This window comes from Mchenga conophoros, linkage group LG15 (genome assembly GCF_057382185.1).
Source record: "Mchenga conophoros isolate Kocher_MC1m ecotype Shallow Benthic linkage group LG15, M_conophoros_male_GT1.1, whole genome shotgun sequence".
In the NCBI taxonomy this organism is placed as follows: Eukaryota; Metazoa; Chordata; class Actinopteri; order Cichliformes; family Cichlidae; genus Mchenga; species Mchenga conophoros.
The window spans coordinates 33,253,864-33,278,250 of NC_140540.1; the positions used below are offsets into that span (position 1 = coordinate 33,253,864).

General features: G+C 43.9%; 1 protein-coding gene, 1 long non-coding RNA gene and 1 pseudogene across 2 annotated transcripts; 1 reads left to right on the top strand and 2 right to left on the bottom strand.

The window, feature by feature from the left end:
* Nucleotides 1–1,853: 1,853 nt before the first annotated feature.
* On the bottom strand, nt 1,854–4,430 carry LOC146558685 (uncharacterized). The gene has a single exon (XM_085247403.1). The coding sequence runs from the start codon at nt 4,389–4,391 to the stop codon at nt 2,154–2,156; it is 2,238 nt and encodes a 745-aa protein (XP_085103529.1). The 5' UTR covers nt 4,392–4,430; the 3' UTR covers nt 1,854–2,153.
* A 2,432-nt stretch (nt 4,431–6,862) lies between these two features.
* Nucleotides 6,863–7,260, bottom strand: LOC146558686 (uncharacterized). Its single transcript, XR_014888450.1, has 2 exons — nt 7,124–7,260; nt 6,863–6,968 (listed from the first exon to the last, which is right to left on the bottom strand). It is a non-coding gene; the product is annotated as an uncharacterized LOC146558686 (long non-coding RNA).
* An 8,528-nt stretch (nt 7,261–15,788) lies between these two features.
* LOC146558687 (uncharacterized) lies at nt 15,789–18,036 on the top strand (annotated as a pseudogene).
* The last annotated feature ends 6,351 nt before the right edge of the window (nt 18,037–24,387 follow it).

The following is a 24,387-nucleotide window of genomic DNA, read 5'->3' on the forward strand; positions in this document are numbered from 1 at the left end:
CAAATGATTTTCTCCTTAATCTACAGTCACACAAAGCGCCAGGAAAATCTTTGGTGATGTTCTCAGACAGGGACGTGCAGAGAGGTTTAAAGGGGCGGGTGCTCAAAGTTAAAAAGGGGCACATTGAACCATGCTGAATAACAACAACACACATTCATCAAGAATCTAATATGGGAAGGGCAGGGCTGTGTTGATCTGAGACTGTAGACATTAAAAAGTCCACAGGAGAGATGGTAGCTGATTAAACAAGTTTCATGAGATAATAACAAAATGCAAAGATTGGTGACAGCGCTTGGAACCATAAGGCAACGAAAAACTGTGACATAAACTCGGCTCTGCCTGTGAATCACTCTTTGCTTCTCTTCTTCCTTCCTTCCCATCATTTCATATATCACTCTCCACTTGCTGTCTATCTGAGAACAAGGCACAACTTGCTATTGCAATAAACTATAATCTAATTATCCACACCTAACAACTCTTGCACTTGATCTATAATAAAATGATGACAGCAAAATGTTATAGCCCTGCCTTTAGTAGCCTCATACAGCTCCTACTGTTTCCTCCTCATGTCCTTACCAGCCATGTCTGCACAATGTTATATCATGAGTAATATTTTTTTAAATCCAGCTAAATAAAACACACACATGCACACACAGTGACATTTTAGACCTTCTTCAGAATACTGTATATACTATGGGCATCCTTACATTATTATTTATTACTAGAGCTACAATAATAAAGCAATGAGGAGGGGGAAGTAATAAATATGAAATAATGTATTTATGATGATTCCATTTGTTTCACTATCCACTCTGTGCAGGGCAAAGCTTATTACATTTTTAAACTGTAGAGATACAATCATTTTACTGCTGTAAAATCCAACTTTTGTCTTATTTAAAATATAAATCTAATATAATCTGCTTCTTAATGTATGTTCTTTAAAATACAGCGTGTGTTTTTTAATATATTATAATTATAATAATTATTATGTGGACATGCATATTAGATCGTTTTTTAGTGAAATATAATCCCTCCAGAAAGGCAGGAAATGCCCAGAAACTTACTTTAAAACTAAATATGTTCCCTAAAACGGTGACAGAGCTACAGACCCATGACAGCCTTACACAGGTAGCCAGCAGCTATGACCAGCACTACTTGTGCAGTTAATAAAAGGACAGGTAATGTTTGTCACGCTGTTGCACACACAGCACGCTCGTTTGTTTCAGTTCGTCAGTTGCAACAAGACAGCTTACCAACGTGTATGTAATAAGCTAATACTCCTGTGTGCTACACACTACAGTGTGCGCTGTACACCTACTTACTGGGTTTGTCGCATCAGTCTGTGTCTCTGAGTTAACTTGTGTTTCTCCTACAGCTCCGGACCGCAACAAATGCGCGTGCTCTTTGTGAGCTCGTTCCCGGCTCGTAACCAGCGCGTTCTGCCGTCGAGGGCGATCATTGGTTAAATGTGATCATGTGACTGATGCAAGCCAGATCCTTTTATTTAGCAAAACTATGATTAATAGTTAAATATTATTGTTGAGGGGCACAGACAGGACTCCGCACGCACACACACATAAAATAAATAAATAAATAAATAAATAAAATTTAAAAGTTGCCTCAACAAAAGGGCACTTTGGGCACTCATCAGGAAAGGGGCGGGTGCTCAAGCCCCTCTAGCCCCCCCCTCTGCACGTCCCTGGTCTCTATCCATCTAGTATTAAATCTTTCTGGGAAACAAGTATGTATATTATGCACACACACAAACACACATGCAGCTATTACCTATTTCTTGTTTTTATACCTAAGATGAATTATTGTTGAATGAAGACATTTTTCAAACAAATGTAAAATGTGGGCAATTGTGTTTATTGGGTAAAGGAAAAGGCAGAAGGGGGGGAAAGGATAGAAAGAATGAAAGAGAGAGATGAGAGAAAACCCCAACAATCCCCTCTGAGCAAGCAGCAGGCGACAGTGGATAGGAAAAACTCCTTTTAAAGTGAAAGACACCTAAAGGAGAAACCTATGGCAGAACCAGGCTCAGGAGGGGGCAGTCAACTGCCGGGACTGGTCGGGGGGTGAGGGTGAAAAAAGAAAAAGGAGGGAGGGGAAGGGGGGAAATGAAGATGGAATAGAGGTGGAGGAAGACGAGGTTACATCAGGTGAGAAGCAGCAGTGCCCCTCCTCCAGAACCAGTGGAAGCGTTTTTTCTTCTTTTTCAGATACTCTTCCACCAGCACTTTTTTCTCAATGATGAGGGTTTTCAGCTCATCGATTGTTTCTGCGTTTTCTTTCTCAAGTTTGTTGCATCTTTTCACCATGTCTTCTAATTGTTCTTGTTTTTCTTTAAGCTTGTCTTTCAGTTCTTTAACTATTGCCTCCTCTATTCGCTTTGCCTTGTGCACATCTGTGTGCATGTCTTCCAGCTGCTGGTTTCTCTTCTGGATTTCTTGAAGTCTACACTGCAGGTCTTTATGTGTTTTCTGTTGTTCTTGCTTTTGCGCCTGGATTTCAGTGTTTTTGTACTTCAAGGTCTTAGAAAGTTCCTCAAGTTCGGTATTTTTTCTCAGCATCTCATTGATGCTACTCTGCATCGCTGAGCATTGTTTTTCCAGCTTTTTCTTTTCTTCTTCCAGTACAGTTGATTTGTACTTTGTTTCGTTATACAATTCTTGGAGTGCTTGATTTTTCCTCTGGAGATTAAGTTTTTCTTCTTCCTGTTGTATTTTCTGTTGGTCTTTTTCTTGAAGAAGCTCTTTATTTCCGTGCACTTTTTTATCAAGCCTGATTTGGAGCGATCTGTGTTTTTCCTCCATCTCGTCAAGCTTGGAGTCCATTTCTTTCTGTTTCATTTCCAGTTTCTTCTTGTCTTGAAGCAACTGTTGACTTTTGTGCAGAGTTTTGTCATGTTTCACCTGCAGCGCTTTGTATTTTTCCTCCATGGCTTGGAGTTTGCTCTGCAGGTCTCTCTGCTCTACGGGCTCTTGTTTCTTTTCTTGGAGGTTCTCCTTATTTCTCTCCAGAGCTTCATCAAGCATTACTCGCAAGCCTTCATTTTGTTTCTCAATGTTCCTCAGCTTGCAATCCATTTCTTCCTTTTTTATTTTCTGTTGGTCTATCTTGTGAAGAAACTCTTTATTTCTCTCCAGAGCTTCATCAAGCATCACTTGCAAGCCTTCATTCTGTTTCTTGATGTGCCTCAGCTTGCAATCCATTTCTTCCTTTTTTATTTTCTGTTGGTCTTTCTCGTGCAGAAACTCTTTATTTCTCTCCAGAGCTTCATCAAGCATCACTTGCAAGCCTTCATTTTGTTTCTCGATGTTCCTCAGCTTGCAATCCATTTCTTCCTGATGTATTTTCTGTTGGTCTTTTTCTTGAAGCAGCTCTTTATTTTTGAGCAGTGTTTCCTCAAGAGTTAGTTGCAGCATTTTCAGTTTTTCCTCCAAGACTTCAAGCTGGGAGTCTGTTTCTTTCTCCAGCATTTCTTGTTGCTCTCTCTCTTGAATGAACTCTTTATTTCTGTGCACTGTTTTCTCAAGCTTGATTTGGAGCGATCTGTGTTTTTCCTCCATCTCGTCAAGCTTGGAGTCAATTTCCTTCTGTTTCATTTCCATTTGCTTCTTGTCTTGAAGCAACTGTTGACTTTTGTGCAGAGTTTTGTCATGTTTCACCTGCAGCGCTTTGTATTTTTCCTCCATGGCTTGGAGTTTGCTCTGCATGTCTCTCTGCTGTGTGGACTGTTGCTTCTCTTCTTGGTGGATTTCCTTCAGTTTTTCCAGAGCTTCGTCAAGCTTCTCTTGGAGCTCCTGATTCTTCTTGACCATGTTTTCCTGTTTTATGCTCTCTTTTTTCTCCTTTTGGAGCAGATCTTTATTTTTTTCCAGAGCTCCATCAAGCTTTTCTTGGAGCTCCTGATTCTTCTTGAGCATTTTATCCCCTTTAATGCTCTCTTTTTTCTCATTTTGGAGCAGATCTTTAATTTTTTCTAGAGCTTCATCAAGCTTTTCTTGGAGCTCGTGATTCTTCTTATCTTGGAGAGCCCATTGTTTCTCCTCAATAATACCTTCCCTTTCCTGAAGCTGGTAGGATAATTTTTCTAATTCAGCGCTCTTTCTCTCATTTTCTTCTGTCAGGATCTTAATCTTTTCTCTGTTCATGAGATTTTCCTTCTCCATTTCTTCCAATCGCTTTTCCTCTAATTCCACCTGTTCATCCCAAGGAAGAGAGCTGATGTAAGGGTCTAGGGACTCATACCATGGAATAGAGCTGGGGTCAGCTTCTTGTCTTTCTTGCTCTTTCTGAGACATGTTGGAGTCTGTATACCGTGAGTACGAAAAGTATCCAGATGTTTGAAAATGCTTTACTGGTGAACGTTTGAATGCTGCTAACATAAGTGCTGCAAATAACGGACTGAAAGTTGTACCTCCTCACCCCTATTTATGGATTCAGAAGCCTGTGACATCACAATTCCATAAGCCAATGAGGTTGTCACATGACATTCTAGAATGAGGTCATGTTTTTGTATGAATTTTTTAAATAACATCAACATTCCGTAAGCCAATGAGGTTCTTACATGACTTTTGAATGAGGATAATTATTTTGTGTTAATCGACATAGCCTGCTGCAGCTCAGAGCTCGTGAGCTCAAACGATCCTCCAACCTCAGCCTCCCGGTAGCTTGGATTACAGGCACGCGCCACCGCACCCGGCGAGAAGCAGCTACGTTAACAGGGCTTTTAACTATGTCTGAGGTGACATCATGACACTAACCTGCTGCCCATCATTAGCAAAGTTGTAATGATGGGCAGCAAAGATGAGGAATGAATGGTGCACAATTGTTATATGCAAGTTTTTAGAAAGCTCGTGGTTAACCCAAGAGTATTTTGTCACAATATCAAGAAGAGTAAAGCTTCAATGTCAAGAATAGATAGGAATATAGGGAATTATATATTTTTATTTAAAGACAGGACTCACATGTTTTCATTTCTAGTCTTTAAAACCTGTCTCTATCAGGGACGTGCAGAGAGGTTTAAAGGGGCGGGTGCTCAAAGTTAAAAAGGGGCACATTGAACCATGCTGAATAACAACAACACACATTCATCAAGAATCTAATATGGGAAGGGCAGGGCTGTGTTGATCTGAGACTGTAGACATTAAAAAGTCCACAGGAGAGATGGTAGCTGATTAAACAAGTTTCATGAGATAATAACAAAATGCAAAGATTGGTGACAGCGCTTGGAACCATAAGGCAACGAAAAACTGTGACATAAACTCGGCTCTGCCTGTGAATCACTCTTTGCTTCTCTTCTTCCTTCCTTCCCATCATTTCATATATCACTCTCCACTTGCTGTCTATCTGAGAACAAGGCACAACTTGCTATTGCAATAAACTATAATCTAATTATCCACACCTAACAACTCTTGCACTTGATCTATAATAAAATGATGACAGCAAAATGTTATAGCCCTGCCTTTAGTAGCCTCATACAGCTCCTACTGTTTCCTCCTCATGTCCTTACCAGCCATGTCTGCACAATGTTATATCATGAGTAATATTTTTTTAAATCCAGCTAAATAAAACACACACATGCACACACAGTGACATTTTAGACCTTCTTCAGAATACTGTATATACTATGGGCATCCTTACATTATTATTTATTACTAGAGCTACAATAATAAAGCAATGAGGAGGGGGAAGTAATAAATATGAAATAATGTATTTATGATGATTCCATTTGTTTCACTATCCACTCTGTGCAGGGCAAAGCTTATTACATTTTTAAACTGTAGAGATACAATCATTTTACTGCTGTAAAATCCAACTTTTGTCTTATTTAAAATATAAATCTAATATAATCTGCTTCTTAATGTATGTTCTTTAAAATACAGCGTGTGTTTTTTAATATATTATAATTATAATAATTATTATGTGGACATGCATATTAGATCGTTTTTTAGTGAAATATAATCCCTCCAGAAAGGCAGGAAATGCCCAGAAACTTACTTTAAAACTAAATATGTTCCCTAAAACGGTGACAGAGCTACAGACCCATGACAGCCTTACACAGGTAGCCAGCAGCTATGACCAGCACTACTTGTGCAGTTAATAAAAGGACAGGTAATGTTTGTCACGCTGTTGCACACACAGCACGCTCGTTTGTTTCAGTTCGTCAGTTGCAACAAGACAGCTTACCAACATGTACGTAATAAGCTAATACTCCTGTGTGCTACACACTACAGTGTGCGCTGTACACCTACTTACTGGGTTTGTCGCATCAGTCTGTGTCTCTGAGTTAACTTGTGTTTCTCCTACAGCTCCGGACCGCAACAAATGCGCGTGCTCTTTGTGAGCTCGTTCCCGGCTCGTAACCAGCGCGTTCTGCCGTCGAGGGCGATCATTGGTTAAATGTGATCATGTGACTGATGCAAGCCAGATCCTTTTATTTAGCAAAACTATGATTAATAGTTAAATATTATTGTTGAGGGGCACAGACAGGACTCCGCACGCACACACACATAAAATAAATAAATAAATAAATAAATAAAATTTAAAAGTTGCCTCAACAAAAGGGCACTTTGGGCACTCATCAGGAAAGGGGCGGGTGCTCAAGCCCCTCTAGCCCCCCCCCCCCCCCCCCCCTGCACGTCCCTGTTCTCAGATGATTCTGACGCTTATCACCCAGTTCCTCGTGATGTCCTCCACACCATCAACCCTCTGTCCTCCTCACAGTTTCTTCCTCAGCTTGCCTTTCTTATGGCCACCCCTTCCAAAACCTGACTTTTTAACTTATCCGAGCCACTTTTTGTTCTTGGAGCGGAGCTTCCTCATCCCCCCGCCCTGCAGGAACTGGTGCTTCTGCTTTTTCTTGCGCTGCTTCATGATCTGATCCTTTGTTTTCAGCTCCGAGCGTGCTTTGTGGTCACCGGAGCTCTGTACGTTTGGACCTCGTCGGCCACGGCCACGACCTGGGAGAGGCACGACACAACAAAGAGGTTGGAGGTTATAGCTCGCAAGGCTGGAAGAGGGACTTGAAGTATTTACCTTTAGAGTTGAGTTAAAACATGGTGGCTGATGGTCTATATTTAACATGTTTGTGCTATTCATTTTGATGCCTTCCTACCTCTTGCTGGCTTCCTGCCTCCTCCGCCTGTTTCTCCATCTGATCCAGATCCTGTATCATCAATCTTGTATTTTTTCCTTCACTCCTCATAACTGACATGTCAGAGCGTTCTCACTCCCGAGGCGTAACATGTCGACGTTTTGTCACGTCACGCGGTGTTCCTGAGGAACGCGAAAGGAGACCTTCGGCGTTCTTATGGTACGCGGCGGGTTATGGCTGGGATCCAGTGCAATGACGCTTCCGCGGTAATAGATGTTCCAGCCCTGTATTCCAGCCCTAAACCTAACCTTATCCCTAGCCCTGACCATAACCTTATTCCTGACCTTAACCAGGACTTTAATGATGTTAAATAGCGTGTTTCTAAGCGATTTGAAGAATAAGAGCGAACATGTGTAGGTGCAGTCCAGACGGTTCTCATATTTCCTCTTTTTCCGAGGTCGTCATTTAGGAACGTGGTGGGTAACCGAAAACGTAATATGGTGACGATTTGTCACCTAGCGTAAAATGTTACGCTTTGGGAGTGAGAACGGGTTGCAGATAACACAAAGTTGGTTATACTTAAGGGATATAAATCTGTCCAATTAAGAAGCAGAAACCACTGTGAGTCCATTTCAACCTCATTAGTTTAATATTAAAGCGACAGCAGGTGCAAAACTATTAAACTTTGAAACAGGGAATGGCTTGGCAGACCATTGCTCTCTCCTGATCCCTCCTGACGGATTTTGACGGACGTTAAACTAAAGATAGCTGTCTTAAAAACAAGAACCAGATTTTTTTTCTGCTTTCCAGGAGTTCTGTTATCCTCGCTTATTGTGGATGCAAAGACCTGATACAGCCGTTTGTAAGACAACACATTTATGGTTATTCCTGACATACAAAGTGTGCAACAGACACATTACATAGTTCCCTTTCAGTCGATTCACTCGGTACAACACATAAGTATGGGATATCACGCCCTCGCGTGTCCTGGCTGAAGAAACCTTTATTCACGCCTTTACGGCAGATGACGTGTGATGACACGCGCAAGGCCCCGCCCGCACATATAGCCGCTGCCATCACCGTCATCCCTCAGTTCTTACGCTCTTCACCTCGCTGAGAACACCTCTGCTGAGTTGGGCTAGCTAGCTACTGCTAGTTAGCTCCGTTGTCTGCCAACTTGAACCTAGCTTAACTGCCCCTGTTGGTGTTAGCCTCCACCGCCCAGCTGGTGCGTAGGCTGCCCGCGGAGCGCTATTTTCAAGTTTTTCTTGTGCAGCGTTTCGCTTTGCGTTTTGGGAATGGACTCCAAACCGAAGCGAGCAAAGCAGAAATCTTCTGTTCGCCCCTGTCCTCAGGGATGTGGTTTCTCTTTGCACGACAGCGACCAGCACGATGCCTGCCCTGTCTGCCTGGGGATCGTCCACGCTAGGAGAGCGTTGACGGAGCCCGAAGCTTGTGCGTTTTGTCGCCAGCTCCGACGCTCGACCCTGGAAAGACGGGTGACGTTTGTGGAAAGAGTGCTGGGACGCTCGGCTGTCGCACGGCATGACCCTCTTCTTTCCGAGTCTGGAGCCCCGGCTTCGTCCGAGTCCGAAGACGAAAATTTTCAGGTCGATGTCCCCGCGATTAGCTGGGCTGACCACATGGAATACGTTGACGGGTTAGCCGATGACGGACCGGAACCATGCAGGAGCGCTGACGGGCTTCAGCCTGGGTTGAAGCCCGCCAGCGCTCCCCAGGAAGACGATGACGTGCTGGACATCGGCCTGGACATCCATGGTTTGTCGGAGGATGAGCAGGAGAGCTCATTGTCGACCCAATATGCCGCCGCTGCTGCGCCGGTCGGCCACGATGACACCTCTCTTTTCTCCCTGTTTCGCCGTGCCGCTGAGAAGCTGCAGGTGGACTGGCCCTCTCCTCCACCAGCTCGGAAGCCGTCGCGGTTTGCGGGTTTTTTCCTTCCACCGGAGCCCGCAACGGCCAAAAACTGCCTCCCCATGTTCCCAGACTTTCTCTGCGAGCTAACAGCGTCATGGGACAAACCTCTGTCTACCACTGTGCCCGGCTATGGACAGTACATGGAATTGGACGGCGCCGAGGGAGCTGGTTTAGCTAACCCACCCCCTATGGAGCCGTCTCTGGCTGCTTATCTGGCCCCGTCCCATAACCATGGTGTCGGTGGCCCCGCAACTCTGCCGTCCAAGCACTGCAGATTCTCGGCCTCGCAGCTGGAGAAGATTTATCGGGCTCAGGCCGGCACCGCTCGAGCCATGAGCTCCGTCACCATGCTCCAGACGTACCAAGCAATGTGCCTGGCGGAGCTTGGATCGCTGGTTCCGGAGGACAGCCCGCTGTCACCTCTTCTTAACGAGGTTAGAGTCACCACGGATTACATCCTCCGTGCGTCTCGCTGTGCAGCGCTCTCCCTGGGCAGAGGGATGGCTTCGACAGTGGTGGCGCAGAGGCACCTGTGGCTGACCCTCTCCGACGTCCCTGATAGAGACAGAGCTGTGTATCTGGACGCACCAGTGTCTGCGGCTGGGTTATTCGGACATTCGCTTGAAGCCATTCAGGCTAGATTCGATCTGAGGAAGAAGCAGACGGAAGCTCTGCGCGACATCATCCCCAGACGCCAGCCCCAGCCCAAGCCCACTGCTAGCTCTCACAGGCCCGCCGCTCCTCTGACAGCTGGCAAGAGACCGGCGCCCACTGCTGGAGTGGGAGGGCCGCCGGCGAGAGCACGTACTCCGGCCCGAGCTCCACGCCAGTCGGCCTGGGGCAAAGGCCCTCCCCCGGGCCCCCGACGGGACCCGACGCCCAGGAGGAAGAAGCCTCAGCCCTCCTAGCTGTGATTGCGAGTGGGGAAGGGATCCGGCAGCAGGGAGACGCTGCTCTTACCCCTCTGTTGCCGCACAAGAGGTGCCGCTTAAGTTCTGTTCAGGTTGTCAGCCCCAGAAGGCGCTGCACTTCCCTATCGCGGTCTCCCAAGCACATAACCCCTGCACACATCAGATGTGTTGAATGTTCAAGCGACCACATCGAGTGTTCCCGCTGTTTTTCATTGTTATGCCCCGGAAAAGGTGCACCCAACAAAATGTATAAATGTACATGTTCCCATGTTGCAATCAATAAAGAGTGTTGTTTACTCTCAAACAATCTCAAATGCTCAACCTGCAGGCGAAATGAGCCAGGTCAGGCAGGGGATGCAGTCCCCTGCAGACACACTGGGGGGCGACGGCGCCCCGCCGTCAGTGCTGCAGGCCAGCCGGCTGGCTGCTCACTTCCCTCAGTGGCGCGCTTGCGCCCCCTCTCCGTGGGTGCTGCAAACCGTTGCCATGGGTTACCGGTTGCAGTTCCGGGTCAAGCCGCCTCGTTTCCAAAGAGTCGTGAACACGATTGTCAACCCCGAGGCAGCCTTGGTACTCAGAGAGGAAATACAGGCGCTATTACAGAAGAGAGCAATACGGGTGGTCCCCGCTTCGGAGACGGACAAAGGTTGGTACAGCCGTTATTTTGTCATTCCGAAGAAAGGGGGAGGGCTTCGTCCCATCCTCGACCTGCGAGTCTTGAACACGTACCTGCGAACGTACAGGTTCAAGATGCTAACACTCAGACAGCTCCTGAGTGCAGTCGGCCCGGGAGATTGGTTTGCGACAATCGATCTAACAGATGCTTATTTTCATGTCGCTATACACCCGAAACACAGGCAGTTTCTGAGGTTTGCATTCGAGGGCGTAGCCTACGAATACCTAGTGCTGCCGTTCGGGCTGTCGCTCGCTCCCCGCACCTTTACGAAATGTGCCGAGGCAGCGCTAGCGCCCCTCAGGAAGAGGGGCATCCGCATCTTGGCCTACCTGGACGACTGGGCTCTCGTGGCTTGCTCCAGAGAACAGGCGGAGACGCAGCTGTCGCGGGTTCTGTCACACATTCAGACACTGGGGTTCTCTGTGAACTTTCAGAAGAGCTCGCTAATCCCAGGTCAACAGATCGCTTTTCTCGGTCTGGAAATATGCTCTCTTTCCAGCCGCGCACGGTTGTCAGAGCACAGAGTGGCCGCGTTTCATCGCTGCCTCGCTCAATTTCAGCTGGGACGCAGACTGCGTTTCCAGACGATATTGCGCTTGTTGGGCATGATGGCATCTATGATCGCCGTAGTGCCGCTTGGGCTGTTGAAAATGAGAGCGTTTCAACGCTGGACTCTCTCTCACCGTTTGTGTGCTTCGCGTCACCTCCGGAGGAGGCTGCCGGTGACTGCGTCTTGCATGCTAGCTCTCCGTCCTTGGAGGGAGCCCGGGCTACTGCACCAGGGCTCTCGGATTGGGAGGGTGTTGTTTCGCAAGGTGGTGTCCACAGATGCTTCCCTAAGTGGGTGGGGAGCGCTGTGCGAGGGTGCGTCAGTGAGAGGGATCTGGTCCGCGGCTCAGCGCCAGCTGCACATCAACCACTTAGAGCTGTTAGCAGTGTTCTTAGCTCTAAAGCGTTTCCGTCCAGTCCTGCAGGGCCAGCATGTCTTAGTCAAGACGGACAATTCAACAGTGGTGTCTTATATAAACAGGCAGGGAGGAACACGCTCTCTTCCCCTGTTGCAGCTGTCTCGCTCTCTGCTGTTATGGTGCAGTGTTCATTTTCTGACTCTAAGAGCCACCCATGTCCCGGGCCACCTGAACCTGGGGCCGGACCTTCTCTCCAGGGGGGGTCCTCTGGTGAGAGAATGGAGGTTACACCCTTCAATAGTGGCTCAGATTTGGGATCTATTTGGCGAGGCGCAAATAGATCTTTTTGCTTCCAGGGTGAATGCTCACTGCCCCCTGTACTTCTCCATAATCGACCACGATGCACCCTTGGGCTTGGACGCGCTAGCGCACCAATGGCCAGACGTGCTCCTGTATGCATTTCCCCCAGTGGAAATGATATCTCCAATTCTGGAGAGGGTGCGTCGGCATTCCCTCTCTCTGATCCTGGTGGCCCCTTGGTGGCCCGCGAAGTCGTGGTATGCAGAAATAATCAGCCTGCTTGCAGCAAGTCCTTGGCAGCTTCCTCTCCGCAGGGATCTCCTCTCTCAGGCGGGGGGGGAAGTGTTTCATCCGCGCCCGGATCTGTGGCACCTTCATGCTTACCTGCTGAGAGGTTAAACTTGGTTGCTAAGGGTCTGCCACCTAGTGTGGTAGCGACGATTCAGAGCGCCAGGGCCTCGTCTACTAGAGGCTTGTACGCTTACAAATGGCGAGCCTTCGAGCGATGGTGCCAGGACCGCCACACTCTCCCATTTCAGTGCTCTATTGTGGATGTTTTAACATTCCTGCAGGAGCTGTTGGATAAAGGCCTTTCGTTTTCGACGATCAAGGTTTATTTAGCGGCTATATCTGCTTGTCATATCGGTTTTGACGGGGTGACACCAGGTGCGCATCCCCTCGCCGTGCGTTTTCTGAAAGGGGTTCGCCGGCTGAGGCCCGTGCTTAAGTCCAGTGTCCCGGCTTGGGACTTGTCTTTGGTGCTGGAGGCCCTTTGTGGCCCTCCGTTTGAACCCGTTGAGTCGGTAGATATGAAACTTCTTTCGTATAAGACCGCATTACTTCTCGCTTTGGCCTCGGCGAAGCGAGTGGGGGACCTTCATGCGCTGTCTGTGCATCCTGCCTGCACACAGTTTTCTCCTGATGGCCGCAAGGTCGTATTGCGTCCGAATGCCGCCTATCTTCCCAAGGTCATGCCTGCATCTTATAGTTCAATGGAGTTTGAGTTGCTGAGCTTTTGCTCCCCTCCTTTTGAATCTGAGGAGCAGAGGAGGGTGCATTCTCTTTGTCCGGTGCGTGCGCTACGCACCTACATTGAGCGCACTCGGGATGTGCGTTTGTGTGACCAGTTGTTTGTCTGCTTCGCTAATCCGAATAGGGGTAGAGCTCTGTCCAGACAGAGGCTGTCCCACTGGATTGTAGAAGCTATCTCGCTGGCATACAGCACCGGAGGTTTTGCGTTGCCCCACGGGGTGGGAGCTCATTCCACCAGGGGGATGGCGACCTCATGGGCTCTTTTTAGAGGGGTGCCTGTGGCTGATATTTGTGCAGCGGCTAATTGAGCGTCGCCGCACACTTTTGTGCGGTTTTATCGGTTGGACGTTACAGCCCCTTCGGTGGCTCATGCTGTCCTTTCTGCTGGGTCTACCACTCACTAAGGATGTGGTGGTCCCGTTCCGGTTCGGTGGCTGCTCTGCGGGGCGTGTATATAGGTCCCATACTTATGTGTTGTACCGAGTGAATCGACTGAAAGGGAACGATTAGTTATGTCTATAACTTCTGTTCCCTGAAGGAGAGGAACGAGGTACAATACAGGGTGGCCCCACTGAGCAGTTGGCTCGGTGAAGAGCGGCTATCGAACTGAGGGATGACGGTGATGGCAGCGGCTATATGTGCGGGCGGGGCCTTGCGCGTGTCATCACACGTCATCTGCCGTAAAGGCGTGAATAAAGGTTTCTTCAGCCAGGACACGCGAGGGCGTGATATCCCATACTTATGTGTTGTACCTCGTTCCTCTCCTTCAGGGAACAGAAGTTATAGACATAACTAATCGTTATCTATGTTGTGCATTAATGAGGAAAAGACTTAGACTTAGAGCTTTTTATTGTCATTGTGCAGTTTCTTGTACAGCGAAATTGGGTAGCTTGACCACAAAGGTGCAAAAGTAAGAAGAAGAGAAACCAATATACAACAAAGGGGGGGGGGATAAATAAATAAAATAAAATAAAAAGCAATGTATATGTGTACGAAATATTGAAACAGAAACATTGTGGGTCTGTATACAAGGGCAATTATATAATGTAATAAATAAATAAGGATGGAAGGGCTATGGTCATTTAGGGTGGAGATGGTAGTTCTACTGGGACCAAGATATTGCACATGAGCCAAAATATTTTGCACAGAACATGGAAAGACTGAGATATTGGACAGAACTTCTTCTGAATTTCCACTTTCATTGATTTCCAGCTGTGATATTTCATTTTCCAACATTTGCACATCGAAAAGTTTAACAAACCCATAATACTATCATATAAATTGCAATATTAAACAAAACAAGGAGTCAAACAGAAAAACAAACAAAAAATGGTTTTAAATCCTGATTTGTATCAGCTACTAGTTAACTATTTGTTCCTTTCAGATTAAGTTTCTTTTAGTTGTTGTTCTAACTGTCTGGTCAATACAATCGATAGAACTCCACTCAGTTCTATCAATTTAATTTAGCCTGATTCAGTCCACCCAAGGCTTTCACTCACTGTATGCGCAAACTGTCTGGTTATGATACCCAGTAACACTTCAACGAGTTAGCAAAACAACTCAAACAAAAGTAATTTGTCTTGAAAGGTGCTATATAAATAAAATTGTACTTTTACTTACTTTCATTACTCACTTTTTATGTTATTGCAATAACACTTTTTTTTTTTTTTACAAAAATAACAGGGGTTGAAACTTTATTGGTAATTTTCCAAACCAAAAAATTATCCTCATTCAAAAGTCATGTAAGAACCTCACTGGCTTACGGAATGTTGATGTTATTTTAAAAAATACATACAAAAATATGACCTCATTCAAGAATGTCATGTGACAACTAGGGATGATGGCACCGGTTCTGTCATAAACGGTAGTAACCAGACCGAAAAGCAGCGCACATTTCGGTGCTTTTTTTTTCCTGAGCTGTGATACACTTTAGATTCTAGCCAATCATTTTACGTTTCCGAGGATAGTAGGCGGGTCCAGGTACATACGTTCTTTTAGAGCAGAGCTACAGATTAAAAATGCCCAAGGCAAAGCGGTCAAAAGTCTGGCTGTACTTCACAGCAAAATATGCAAACTCAGCAGCCTGCAACAAGTGCTTTAAGCTGATACTGTGATACTGTCAAATCCGATGAAACACCTGGCGACGCATAGCGGGTTTTTTTTAAAAAGCCAAGAAATGCGCCATATTTGATAGCTTGCTGCGAGACCTCACACCGTGCACATCTACTGCGGGTGGGTTGCCTGTTATCGGACCCGGAGTTAGCAACATCCCCCAAAAATCCGAAGAGGAGAGTCCTGGCCCCTAGCCCTGCCAGTGTAGCAGAAATGATGAGGATGGCAGCAGCAGCCGTTCTTCTCTGCGTGAGTAGCTTAATGTTGTTCGTATGTGATTTACGTTGAGTAGGCTAACCACGTTATTACATTAATGCATGTAAGGTGAACTAGCAAACATCATCATAGCTACATGCGACTGTCTTCTTGTTTGATGGCAGATGCTCCCTTCACCCTGGCCAAAAAGGCTAAAATGACCAAAGAAAAAGTGGAAAACAGTTAAACATGAGAGGTTTTTGGACAAAGTTTGTTTTTTCCATTGTTTAAGCACTGCTTCCAGCCAAGAATGTTACCATATATGCCCCATAGCTGCAGAAAAGGCTAACATTGTTATCTTTTTACAAAAAAAACCATCTGAACATGAGGTTTTTGGACCAATTTTGTGTTCTCCATTCTTTAAGCACTGGTTTGAGCACCGTTTAAGCACCGGCACCGTTTCAAAAGTACCGGTATCGGATAAAACCTAAATGATACCCATCCCTAGTGACAACCTTATTGGCTTATGGAATTCTGATGTCACAATCTTCTAAAGCTTTGATCCTTTGAAGCTTTGATCCTCATGAATCCTTAAGTAGGGGTGAGGATGTACAACTTTTAGTCCGTTATTTGCAGCACTTATGTTAGCAGCATTCGAACGTTCACCAGTAAAGCATTTTGAAACATTTGGATCCTTTTCATACTCACGGTATACAGACTCCAACATGTCTCAGAAAAATCAAGAAAGACAAGAAGTTGACCCCAGCTCTATTCCATGGTATGAGTCCCTAGACCCTTATGTCAGCTCTCTTCCTTGGGACGAACAAGTAGATAGAATTAGAGGAAAAGCGATTGGAAGAAATTGAGAATAAAAATCTCATGAACAGAGAGAAGATTAAGATCCTGACGGAAGAAAATGAGAGCAAGAGAGCTGAATTAGAAAAATTATCCTACCAACTTCAAGAAAAAGAAGGTATTATTGAGGAGAAACAATGGGCTCTCCAAGATAAGAATCAGGAGCTCCAAGAAAAGCTTGATGAAGCTCTGGAAAAAATTAAAGATCTGCTCCAAAAGGAGAAAAAAGAGAGCATAAAAGAGAAAAATATGGTCAAGAAGAATCAGGAGCTCCAAGAAAAGCTTGATGAAGCTCTGGAAAAAAATAAAGATATCATCCAAAAGGAGAAAAAAGAGAGCATAAAACAGGAAAACATGGTCAAGAAGAATCAGGAGCTCCAAGAGAAGCTTGACGAAGCTCTGGAAAAACTTAAAGAAATCCACCAAGAAGAGAAACAACAGGCCGAGCAGAGAGACTTGCAGAGCAAACTCCAAGGCATGGAGGAAAAAAAAAAAGCGCTGCAGGTAAAGTATAATACAACTCTGCACAAAAATCAACAGTTGCTTCAAGACAAGAAGCAAATGGAAATGAAGCAAAAAGAAATAGACTCCGAGCTTGAAGAGATGGAGGAAAAACACAGATTGCTCCAAATCAGGCTTGATAAAACGGTGCAGAGAAATAAAGAGTTCATTCAAGAGAGAGAGCAACAAGAAATGCTTGAGAAAGAAACGGACTCCAAGCTTGAAGTCTTGGAGGAAAAACTGAAAATGCTCCAAATAACTCTTGAGGAAACACTGCTCAAAAATAAAGAGATGCTTTACGAGAAAGACCAACAGAAAATACATCAGGAAGAAATGGATTGCAAGCTGAGGAACATCGAGAAACAAAAGGAAGGCTTGCAAGCAATGCTTGATGAAGCTCTGGAAAGAAATAAAGAGTTCCTTCATGAGAGAGAGCAACAAGAAAAGCTTGAGAAAGAAACGGACTGCAAGTTTGAAGTCTTGGAGGAAAAATACAAAATGCTCCAAATAACTCTTGAGGAAACAATGCTCAAAAATAAAAAGTTGCTTCACAAGAAAGACCAACAGAAAATACATCAGGAAGAAATGGATTGCAAGCTAAGGAACATCGAGAAACACAACGAAGGCTTGCAAATAATACTTGATGAAGCTCTGGAAAGAAATAAAGAGTTCCTCCAAGACAAGAAACAACAGGCCGAGCAGAGAGACTTGCAGAGCAAACTCCAAGCCATGGAGGAAAAATACAAAGCGCTGCAGGTGAAGCATGACAAAACTCTCCACAAAAATCAACAGTTGCTTCACAACAAGAAATGAAACAGAAAGAAATGGACTCCAAGCTTGACGAGATGGAGGAAAAACACAGATTGCTCCAAATCAGGCTTGATAAAAAAGTGCACGGAAATAAAAAGTTCATTCAGGAGAGAGAGCAACAAGAAAAGCTTGAGAAAGAAACAGACTGCAAGTTTGAAGTCTTGGAGGAAAAATACAAAATGCTCCAAATAACTCTTGAGGAAACACTGCTCAAAAATAAAGAGTTGCTTCATGAGAAAGACCAACAGAAAATACATCAGGAAGAAATGGATTGCAAGCTAAGGAACATTGAGAAACACAACGAAGGCTTGCAAGTAATACTTGATGAAGCTCTGGAAAGAAATAAAGAGTTCCTCCAAGACAAGAAACAACAGGCCGAGCAGAGAGACCTGCAGAGCAAACTCCAAGCCATGGATGCTGCAGGTGAAGCATGACAAAACTCTCCACAAAAATCAACAGTTGCTTCACGACAAGAAGCAAATGGAAATGAAACAGAAAGAACGGAACGGAAATAAAGAGCTGCTTCAAGAAAAAGACCAACAGAAAATACAACAGGAAGAAGAAAAACTTATTCTTCAGAGGAAAAATCAAGAACTCCAAGAATTGTATAATGAAACGAGGTACAAAAACACTGAAATCCAGGCACAAAAGCAAGAACAACAGAAGAAGAAAAGAAGAAAAAACGCTTCCACCTGATCTAACCTTGTCTTTTTCCACCTCTATTCCATCTTAATTTTCCCCCGTCCCCTCCCTCCTTTTTCTTTTTTCACGCTCACCCCCCGACCGGTCCCGGCAGTTGACTGCCCCCTCCTGAGCCTGGTTCTGCCATTTTATTTGTTCTTGTTTCTAATGTCTCTGTAAAGCACTTTGAATCACCTTGTTGTTGAATTGTGCTATACAAATAAACTTGCCTTGCCTTGCCTTGCCTTGCCTTCTGCCATAAGTTTCTCATTTAGGTTTCTTTCACTTTAAAAGGAGATTTTCCTATCCACTGTCGCCTGGTGCTTGCTCAGAGGGGATTGTTGGGGTTTTCTCTCCTCTCTCTCTTTCCTTCTTTCTATCCCTCTTTTTCCCCCTTCTACCTTTTCGTTTACCCAATAAACACAATTGGCCACATTTTACATGTGTTTGAAAAATGTCTTCATTCAACAATAATTCATCTTAGGTATAAAAACAAGAAATGGGTAACTTGTATCCCAGAAGGAATTAATACTAGATGGGTAGAGACAGGTTTTAAAGACTAGAAATGAAAACATGTGAGTCTTATAATCTAAGCTCGTTTCACCAATAGGTGATGTTACATTTTAAATTAGGCACTTCATTACAGGACTGTCATTGTACCGAGGTACATTAAATAACATGAAAATGGATTTCTCATGCCGCAGGTGACCTTGCCGCGAAGGTATTAACCTGTTGAATAATTTAGCTCTGTAATAGCAAAGTTATTTCTCACCACAGAGGGGAGGGAGTTTCATAAAGTCCAAAAAAAATTAAAACTGGTAAACATTACACAAGGAAGGCAATAACTCATTCAACATGCCAATAGGGATCGGTACCGGTATCCGGTGCCACTATGGCAAAAACGGTAGTAACGAGACCGAAAAGCAGCGCACATTTCGGTGCTTTTTTTTTCCTGAGATGTCATACACTTTGGATTCTAGCCCTTCATTTTACGTTTTCAAGGATAGTAGGCGGGCCCAGGTATGTACTACTTTTAGAGCAGAGCTACAAATAGCAGAAAATCCCACATTTTGTTTAAACATGGGCTGAATGCTATGCAGGGTAATATCTGAGCTCATGTCGTGGTACAAAACACCACAAAAATCGTTCCTATTTTCACACGTGAAGTCAAAACTATCTAGGAAGTTGAGTATATTGGATGTTTAATGGTAGAAACAGACTTTTTAGACTTCTAGAGACTGACTGATGTTAGTTTAAATCAAATCTGAATCCAATGTGCTTATCTGTCTAGTTGTGGTCTGCACAGATGTCAGGTTTTTAAAAATAATTAAAGGGCGACAGTGTGATGTTTTGTATTTATTTATTTCCTTTGTTTTTCCTTAAAGAAATTTGTATTGAAATAAAAACAAGAGCAAGGGCTTTTATTTTGTCCTGATGAAATCCACTTTACTATACTTGACATTCTTTTTCATTTATACAGATATGCAGATATACTACATGTGTAACATTCATTTCATTGTTTAAATGTTTAATAATAAAGTACATGAATAACTTGAGCTTATTATATATTATAGTAAAGTAAATTTCCTATTAACTAGGCAGGTCATTCTCTTTCTCTTGACAACGCTGTCTTTAAATATCTTTAAATAAATGTCTTTAAATAAATATATAATTCCCTATATTCCTATCTATTCCAAACAACAGTAGTAAGTAACAAAGTTTCAAATTTGTCTTTCACTTTGACTTTTAATCTATTAACCATGAACAAGAGGTCAGAGGTCAAATGTGGTACGATACCTTAAATCTTTCTATGATACTTTCTGTATGTGGTCCAGAGATGGGGAACACCGCATAGTCTGATTACTTTTTTCAAGTAACGAGTAAAGTAAGGGATTACTATTGCAAAAAAGGTAATTAGATTACTGTTACTGTCCTGTAAGCACGCTGCAGTACTGTGGTACTAATCCGCCGTGATTTCGTTTGCGCGAGTGTCTCGTTACAATGATGTAAGCGAGTGCGGCGTTCGTGGCAACAGCTGTGAGCAGATCAAAAATGGATAATATAACGAGTGCGGGAGAGAGTATGACCGTGCAGCGTTTAGAGCGTGGAAGTACTGACCTTACTTTGAGTTTGATTCTGTAAAAAGTGACAAAAACATTAGCATCTGCTGTACACTGTGTGGGAAGAAAACTTCTTTTTACAGCGGAAAAACGCCTAAACTTCCAAGCAAGCACCGGGTACGCAGCCACGGGAATGCGAAATTCACAGAGAAACTCCAAGATTCTTCCACTGACATGCGGCACACCTGCACCAGGGCAAACCTCCGCCTGCCCCACTCCTGTTAAGCAGGGTAAAACAGGACCGCTGAGTGTTTGATTTTATTTATTTTCTGCTGTGTTTTACATGCATTTATTTGAAAGACTGAGTGTAAACACAAAAAACAATTTTTATTTTATGTGCTGGAATGTGCAGAAAATAGGTTTAAACAAATTTCTTCCAGTCAGAGAATGTTGCATATAATTTAATTTTTGCTTGATGCATAAAGTTAAAAGATTAAAACTAACTAGAAAGCGAAAATTTCAGAAGAAATTTTAAGTGTGCCTATGCCGCCGCTAATCAGTGTAGTTTGCCATTCAAACGGCTACAGAGAGCAAAACTCAGCAGAGCAGCCATTCTCCACCATGAACTATGGTAAAAACAAACACCGCTCGCGCCTCACAGATGACAGCTTACAGTTTTGTGTAAAGATGAGGTGACTTCGTACAGCCCCGATTTGCAGACGCTGTGCGCAGAGGTTCATGAGCAGACCCGACAATGTTTGCATGAACACGCTTTGAAGCATTACGTTATGGACCACTTTTCACACATAGTTGCTGTACCCACACAGCTGGCTGTAGCTTTTCATCTCACAGCCCGACACATACAAAAAAAAAAAACCAGCCGAGAGAGCACAGACTTTACGCCTGAGAGGCGTGATTGCAGATGCCGCTGAGGTGGGGCCACCTCACGGTGGTAGCCGGCTAGCAGCAACATCGTGAGAAAACTGTTGCTAATATGGGATGTTTTGACAAAACGAGCAGATTTTTGACGTTTACACACCTACATTCTCGCCTGAAAATATCTTAAAAGTTTATTTTGTGACCTAGAAACACGAATAAGAGGAATATATTAAACGAAGTGGCAGCTGCCATTGTTTGACTCGGTAGAGGCGTGCTATGAATTGTGGGATATGGAGTGTTCCACCAAGCATACACCCTTGCGGTTACCGACTTCCAGGCCATACTCAGCACAGATGTTCTTGTATATTAGGCCGGCCACTTGGTTGTGGAGTTTCCTGCCTGCTAGCATCTTTCACCCAACCTTTACGTGCTGGATTTTCTCAGGGGCATCTTTACACAGCCTGCACCTGGGGTCTTGCCTGGTGTGATAGACCCCAGCCTCGATGGATCTGTGCTCAGAGCTTTTCTGTGTCTTCTCCACACTTTGACACTACAATCCAGCTGCTAAAGGCAGAATCTGTATTCATTGCTAAAATTTCTCCTCACGCTCATGCTTAGTGCACCTGTCGCTGACGTCGGTGCTTATGGGCTTGATGGACTGTCTGGACAGAGCACCATTGGCAAAATCATCCTGCAAACTTTGACTGCAAATCTGTAGCAGACCGCTTATGGTTTCTAAATGCAGTCAGTGAGCGGAAACTGTCTTCTTGTGATGCCAAGTTTGAAGTTGCCCTATGGCACGGGCTCTATCCACATCAGTTAAATGTAGCGTGCTTGGAGCATGTGATCGCTGCACCAGGGTCCATGCTCACAGGAGATACTAAGTAGGCACCAATCAGGCACTGGATTGTAAGCACCTGGGGTACCTGAAGCTAAAAACAAGAGTCAATAGCAGAATAAGCTGTTTAGCACTGGCAAAGAAAATCTGATAAATTTTTTATGGGCATAATCCACATACTCACCTATGCTGCTCAACGCATGAATACATTTTCCTTACAAACATGGCCCCATTTAAGGGCAAATAAACAGACTTTCTGTTAGAGTCAAATTGTTAAATGTTGCCATTCTTGTACTTAAATCTGTAAGTCTTAGTTCAAACTGTATGATCAAAGACATTCCTTTGTTTCTGACCCCCTCCCCAGCCTGTTAAAAGGTGGGGGAGGCTGTAGTGTTTTATTAAAGGCACATCCCAGGTGAAGGTTCTGTTTTCTTGTTTAGTAAATTTTCTGCTTTCATGACCCTTTTGGTGAACAGGAGGTCACACAAATGCACCCCCCCCCCCCACACACACACACACACAGTGTGTGTTTTATAACCATAGGGTTTTTTTTATTTTTATAATGGGTGTTTGTGTAAATTGTGTGTCACAGAAATAAAAGGCTGATTGTTCTTTGAAGTGGTCTGACACCGAGGACAGAAGGGCTGCTCTGAGATCCTTCCTTTGCTAGCATGTGAAAAACCGGTTGAGCTGTTCGTCTTGCTTCGTTAACGGGAATAAGTCTCTAAACCAGCGGGGCCTGTGGAAGCGCAGACCTAACACTTTCCAATAGCACAAGTTTTTTTGCCAAGAAGAAGTGCAACAGCAAAGAACTGATTGCCCAAATATAAGTTTCCTTACTTTTTCTATGAAGTTTATATGTTTGTAAAAATAAAGTAAACCATCTGCTCTAAACAGGTTTACATAGACTCAAGATTCCTTTTATCATTTTCTTGAAAATGTGTTTTTGGGGTGTTTTGCAAAACTGTAAGTTTCCTCAGTCACACACTTTTTTTCCTTCAGTTAAAAAAACTTGCAGATCTGGCATATTGATCTATCACAGGTTTGATAGCTTATCTCTGGACAGTCAGCTTAAAGAAGAATTTGCAAAGTTCATTGTATTTATTTAAGATAATTTTTGACAGCCACAGCTGTGGCACATAAATTATTTTTATAAGACATTTATCACAGACTACAGACTGACAGAATTACAAGAAACACCTTTTAGTTATCGTCCTTTTTAGTCGTCTGAAAATTTCATATAAAAGCATACGTTTATCTGTTTTAAAGACACAGATAATTTAAGACACAATTACACAAGTAGATATTTCAAGAAGACAGTGTAAACAAACATTTAGGGCAGGGGTAGGCAACTCCAGGCCTCGAGTGTTGGTGTCCTGGAGGTTTTAGATGTGTCCATGATCCATCACAGCTGATTTAATGGGCTAAATGACTCCTCAGCATTTCTTGAAGTTCTCCAGAGGCCTGGTAATGAACTAATCATTTGATTCAGGTGTGTTAACCCAGGGTGCGATCTAAAACCTGCAGGACACCGGCACTCGAGGCCTGGAGTTGCCTACCCCTGATTTAGGGGCTGTGGTTTCACATGTTGCTCCACCTATCATGCGTTAGAGTCACCTTCCAGTAAGTTTCCAGGTCACTTACCCAGTATATGTACTCGGACTAGCACCAGTATGTTTGAGACTCATACAACCAAAAACTGTCTCCTGTTTATTGTGTGAATGCCTCAAGAGATCCTGTTTCTCTTTAAACTTTATTCTACCTTATTCTAGTTGCTCCGACCTTTGCTGGTTAACTACTCGCTCAGTTTTCAGCCGATTTCCACCATTTAAACTTTAATCTGTTCTGCTCCCTATGCTAATGCCAGCTATATCTTTTGGTGCTCATACCTTTCATACTTTTTGAGATATTAAGCTTTTTATGCCATTTTTTGGCAAATCCCACTTATGACAAAAAAAATATTTCAGTAAACAGTTCAACTTTTTTTTTTAACTCTTTTCAACACAAATTTCAGCTTTTTCACCTCTTTTCAGCAGAATTTTCCATTTTTCAATACTTTTCAGCACAAATTCCAGCTTCTTTCGCTGTTTTCACTGCAAACTTCAGCTTCTTTACCTCTTTTCAGCAGAAATTCTGCTAATTCACGTCTTTTCAGCAGAATTTCTAGTTTCTTGGCCTGTTTTCAGCAGAATTTTCATTTTTTTCAACTCTTTTTAGCAGAAAGTTAAGCTCTTTCACCTGTTTTCATCACAAATCTCAGCCTCTTCTGCTCTTTTCAACAGTTTTCAGTTTCTTTACCCCTTTTCTGCACAATTTTCTGTTTCTCCATCTCTTTTCAGCAGAAAGTTCAAAATGTTCACCTCTTTTGAGCAGAATTTTTAGCTTTTTCACCTCTTATCAGCACAAATCTCAGGCTCTTCTGCTCTTTTTGTCATGGTCCTGGGCCATGTGGGCCCAGTATTCTTAGTTCTTTGTATTTTTGTATTTCGTTCCTTATTTTAGGCCATGTTTTCTGAGTTGCCCTCTTGTGTTGTTCCCTTAGTGTTTTCCATTCGTGGCTTTTGCCCCCTGTGTGCCCCTCTGTGTATC